General features: G+C 27.4%; 1 protein-coding gene across 1 annotated transcript; it reads right to left on the reverse strand.

Moving 5' to 3' along the window:
- Positions 1-4,758: 4,758 nt before the first annotated feature.
- LOC121236866 lies at positions 4,759-5,655 on the reverse strand. Its single transcript, XM_041133350.1, has one exon. The coding sequence runs from the start codon at positions 5,442-5,444 to the stop codon at positions 4,791-4,793; it is 654 nt and encodes a 217-aa protein (XP_040989284.1). The 5' UTR covers positions 5,445-5,655; the 3' UTR covers positions 4,759-4,790.
- Positions 5,656-5,961: the final 306 nt, after the last annotated feature.

Here is a 5,961-nt window from a genome sequence, read left to right on the forward strand (position 1 = left end):
ATATATTTTATTTTATTTTTTAATATTGTTTTACTTAATGGTTAAAGAATTGACTTTTAGTGTATATATATATTTTTTAAATGTTTGAAAAAAATACAATTTATACTAAAAGTACACCAAATGAGTAAATTGAAGAAATATAGTAACACTATTACAAATAATTTACTATTATTTATAAATTATTTTTTATTTTTTAACTAATATTCATAAATGATTTTAACTCTTTAATATCAAAACGCAACCTCAATTTATCGGTAGGGCTCTGCGGCTCTGCCGTTCGTTCGGGGAAGAGAATAACCAACAAAGCGACAAATTAGAAACGAGAACGACGCACCAACTACTGGGTGGTTAATGGCAAGGGGACCTATATATAAACGTAAAACACACGCTAAAAGGTCTACAGTCATTAAGTCATTACACAGTGAGCTGGGCCTTTGGAAAGTACGTACGCCAGCCTTAATAATCGCCGGCGGACCTTTAGGCCTCGTGTCAACTCGTTTTGCCCACAACAACAGTAGGGGTCCCCTTATAAAGTTTAAGGTTAGGTTTGTATATCCATCAAAAAAAAAAAAAAAAAAAAAAAAGTTAGATTTGTATAGTAAATTAAGATAAGATGAAATAAATTAAGACGAAAGTTAAAAGTTAAATAAAATATTATTTATTATTATTATTATTTTAAAATTTAAAAAAGTTGAATTGTTTATTATATTTTATGTAAAAATTTATAAAAATTATAATGAAAAGATGATATAAAATTAAATAGATTAAGAATATTTTTCAATCCAAACTGCACTAAAAGTTAAGGTTTTGACTAAAGTTAAAATTATTAAAGATATTAATCTTGGATTATCAATTCTAAAGTTAAAATAATAATATAATATTATGTATTTTAATAATATTTATTTTTATAGTTTACAAATACACTCTATATATTGATTAATAATTTATTTTTTACATAAGAATATTGTTTTCTAACTATTTTTTATATCAACCTAATTATCAAACATAATATAGCCTTATTACAAAAAAATATTTCCTGAAAAATTTGGACATAATATAGACTTGTTTATAAATGAAAGTTTTAAAAAGAATTTAATAAAATCATGTTGATTATTTGTGTTTAGCTAGTCCAATATAGGTCATTTATACAAAACTTAGTTATATTTTCGATTTCACTGACATTTGCCTAGTCTAATGTTAGTGTTTTTATATATTGACTCTAACTTATGAAGATCTGCCTAAAGGTCTCTAGTGTCTCCAATACCTTGGGAGAAATGTTTGATGTGGTTATGGTTGGTTGTGTAAATGTCGCACATTCTTTTTAAAAAATAGTGAATTTTATTGTTAAAAAATTAATTTTTATGTGAATCTTATATTCATTCAATTTTTTTAAAAATAATATTTGATATTTACATACTCTATAATTACAAATATTATTTCTCCTAAACTTCTCATTCAGATTATTTTGGCTACTCGATAAAAGATACACAATGCAATCCTATCACACATTGTTCACAGACCACTAACTTTGAAACTGTTCAATGTGTAACATGTGTCATGTTGTTCGACAGTACATCATGTTTTACATCTAACTGATCCAATTTTCATTAGCTGAGTTCATTCAAAACTTTTTTTTTTTCTCACCAATTATAAGATGATATTATATTAAATTGAACAAAATGTTACATGAGTTGTGGAGAATGATTCTCATGCACAAATAGCAATAGAGATACATATAGTGTGCCAAAATTGCCCATTAATGGCTGGGTTTTTCAATGAAAAATACTTTATTTATAAAGGGATTTCAAATAAATAAACTTACAAACTTATATATATAATACGTCATATTATAAAGTTATTTTTATTATAAATTATATATAACAGATCAGATAAAATTATGCCAGTTTGTAAATTTATATTTTTGTGAAATATTTTTATAATTGTATCACTTCTCTTTCTTTGATTGTGAATTTATAATTTACCTTTGCATTAAAGGAGTACTGGTAAAAATTTCATGATCATGTATTCTAATTATAGGTTGTCGCAGGAAATCATCTATATTTAGCTTTAAGTCTGAAAAAGATATTTAGTTTGTCGCCAACTAGATTTTTAAAAGCCTCGCTCAAAATGTCGTTTTCTAAAACTCAACACCAATAATATTCAATCCTCCATTGCTTTCAGTTGCTATGTATCTCTGAATTGATGCATATATATGTTGATTTTCTACATTCTTGAATTACGTACGTCTATAATTCCTTTACTATATATAATGAAATATATATTATCTGACCAATAATTACTAAAATATTATAAATTTTAAGAAGTCTTGATTTTAATAGTGACGTAAATTAAGAGATTGTATACGTATAGAATGAACAAATATTACAGTACGATTGAAAATGAAAACACAACTGGAAATAATCCTGAGAAGTTCTTGCTTAATTTATAGGTTTTTGGCCTGAAAGATTATATTCATAATTTTTATACCACATACTATATATAATTTTTATTTTTATTTTTGTACTTAGTAAAGTTTGATGTATGGATGATGAATAGAATAATTTATTTAATTTAGTAAGAAAATGAAATAATAATAAAAATCATATATAAAATGTAGTGTAAGAGCATTTTCATTGATTTAGCCAAATTCATCTTTAAAATTTAGCTAATATTATACTTTTTTACATTTATCTATTCCATTTAAATTCAATCTCCACATTGGATTAGCCATTTACTCTCTATATAATAATAAAATATTATTAATTTAATAATTCTTTTATTTAATTTATTTATATCACATTTTAAAATTCTACCAATTTAATATTAATAATAATTATATTATAATTAAATTAAATTAATATTTATTACATTTATTAAATATTAAATTAACATTAAATATTAATAATAATTATTATTACATTCTAATTAAATTAATATTAATATTTATCAAATTTATTAAATATTAATAATAATAATTATATTATAATTAACTTAACATTATAATTAACTTAATAATTAATATTCTAATTAATATTAACTAATTAATTTATTTTTATCACATTTTATATTTAATAATAATAAATCGAACTAAATTTCTTAATTACAAAAAATACCTACATATTTTGTGAGATAAATAAGAATTGAATATTTTAATGTTTGGCTAACTTACTGTTCACCTATAAATTTAAAGAATTATTATAGTAGAAGTCTAAAATTTTATAAAAATATCTAATCTAATATGATGATTTTTAACACATATTGACTAAAAATTAATTATTATGAAAATTTGACCAATCTAACGAGAATTCTTTAAAAGTGAAAATTCTTTCGGCCTAATGGTATTTCATAAGGTCCTTATCAGGGGTGCTCGAATCCCGGCCCCCGCATGCAACTGGGCTACACATATGCCCCCAAATTTGCCTAGAAAGTAGAAAACCGCCTCCCCCGGCCGGTGAAGAAAGAAAGATAAAACTGGTCTAATCAATTCTTGATTAAAGTATTGGGCCTTTAAATTTTAATTCAAATCCATTTTTTTTCAGCCGGAGTTGTTTTCATTGAACCCGTTGTATTCGTGTCATGCACCGAAAGTATCGTTTTTTGGACATGACCAGAGGGGTCACAATCTCGAATATACCATTTAGGCCTGATTTGTACAGTATCTTATTTTATCTTATTTTATTTTAATATTAAAATATTATAAATATAAATATTTTTTAATTTTAAATCTTAAATTTTTTCATCTAATAATTAACTAATCATTATAATTTTTTTAAACTTTCAAATAAAATATAAAAATAATTTAATTTTTTAAAATTTCAAAATAAAAATTATATTAAAAAATTATATTCTAACAAAATTTTAACTTTATAATATTTTTATTCAATTTTTTTTTATTTTCTAAAATTTTCATAAAATATCTTAATACAAACTATTTTTTTTACTATTTATATTTCGTCTGGTTTCATTTCACGTTTCTGTTGAATTACTCATGTTTTTGCAATCTGATTTTTTTTTTCAAGTTTTGAAAATTTATTTAAATTAAACTGCGCTGTGAGCCTGTGAGTGTGGCCTGCGAGCGGCCAAGTCAACGATTACGGCAGTGACTTCAACAGCTTGTCCGGTCGTTTATCACACTTGCAACCGACCGTTAAACATCTTTAATAATTGAATTTGCATGCATGTGATACTTTGCATTTTTGTCAGTGAGCTAAAAAGAATACCAGTAATATAATAATATTGGATACATTTTTAGGTTATCATGTAAATTGTCTACCAAAAAAAAATTAATAATAAGTATCAGATTTACATGAAAATTTTATAATTTAATGATGTGTTTTATTCTTTTTCAAAAAGAATATGTCAGATTTACAAATCCTTAATTACTCAAAAAATATATTTAACTAAATACCAAGATATAGAGGTATGTACTCATGATAATTTTATATTAATAACTCTCGCAGTATATAAGAATAAAAGCAACCAAACATATATCAAATATGAAATATATATAGCCCCCCAAGTATATCAAACAAATATGAAACAAGTCCAAGAGTGACACTTGGGTTTTGAGAGTTTTTTTATTCCTATCTTGTAGCTCTCAATTGTGTTGTTATTTTCACGGTTTTTTTCTATCATAAATGAGAGTTTATGAATAAAATTTGGAGAGAGGGCATTATTAGACACGTGGCCCAACTCTTCCTAAAACAAAAAAAAAAATATAGATCGACCGGAGATGAAATAAAAGAAATAAGAAATTACTGATCAAAACGAACAGGTTGATCATTAAGTTTTCACTTGCACTTCAAATATCGGAGCTCATTCGGTGAAACTGAATTGATACTCATCGTGCAGTTCATTTCGGCGGACTTCTTCTTCTTCATCACAAACATCAATTCCACTTTCCCACTGAGCTTGGCATGGCTTGTCAGCGTCAAGTTCCCGCCACTCAAATCACTCCCAAGATTCGAAGTGCTTTGCAGGGCCTTTGAATTCACATTAACAGTAACGCTTACTTTCTTAGTCGAAAGCATCCCAGCCTTTCCCTTAGGAATACCAACCTCACCCACCGTCACGCCGTCGTACATGAACGCGACAGTGGCGCTGTCATACTTGTAGGGACCGAAATTGGTGTTCTTAACCCTAACTTGGGTTGTGAAGCTTATGTCAAAGGAAGGCGATGGTTGAGTGCTAGTGCTTACGTTCTGGAACGTCACGGCCGTGCCCAACCTCACCTTAGGGGTCTTAACTTTCATCACAGTGACGGAAAAGACAGCGATGACAATGGCCTGAAACACAACAAATATAGCAATATATATGGCCAACTTGATCCTTTTCTTCCGGCGGAGCTCGTCGGGGTTCAAGGTCGCCGATTCTTCATCGCTTCTGGGGTATCCGTTTGCTGGTGCCAAGGGATAGGAAGGCTGGTAACTTGTCTTCTCGGCCATTTCGCTTGATTTGCTAGTTCGAAAAGTGAAAAGAAATGAACTCTTCGAATTATATATATGATCTCTTTGATCTTTCGTTTGCTTGTTCAGGATGAGTGGATGAAAGAGATCTTTGTGGTTGTGGTGGGAGAGATATGTGCTATATATATATAAAGGTTTACATCAAATAATTTTTCAGTGTTTGAAGGAATAAGTAATGGGGTAGAGCTTCGTGGAAAATGGGATCAGTACTCTTGACTACTGGGAAATGTCAAATTAATCTGTATACAGAGATCAAACGCGCTAGGTGGAATTTTTGGGCTTCTAGAGGCCGGATGATCATTATTACAAGTATTATCCTATATTTTACTTTCGCGGCACTTGTTTGTATATATATGCATGCGCACCTTTTTCAGTCTTGATATTTTTAACAAATAATGCCAGTTGGATATAAAAGTCATGATAGATGAAAATGATCGATTGAAATTTTTTTTTTATTTTTTATTTTTAATTTTTGTTAATAGTTAAGAAAATAACA

This window comes from Juglans microcarpa x Juglans regia, chromosome 6S, assembly GCF_004785595.1.
Source record: "Juglans microcarpa x Juglans regia isolate MS1-56 chromosome 6S, Jm3101_v1.0, whole genome shotgun sequence".
NCBI classification, from domain to species: domain Eukaryota; kingdom Viridiplantae; phylum Streptophyta; class Magnoliopsida; order Fagales; family Juglandaceae; genus Juglans; species Juglans microcarpa x Juglans regia.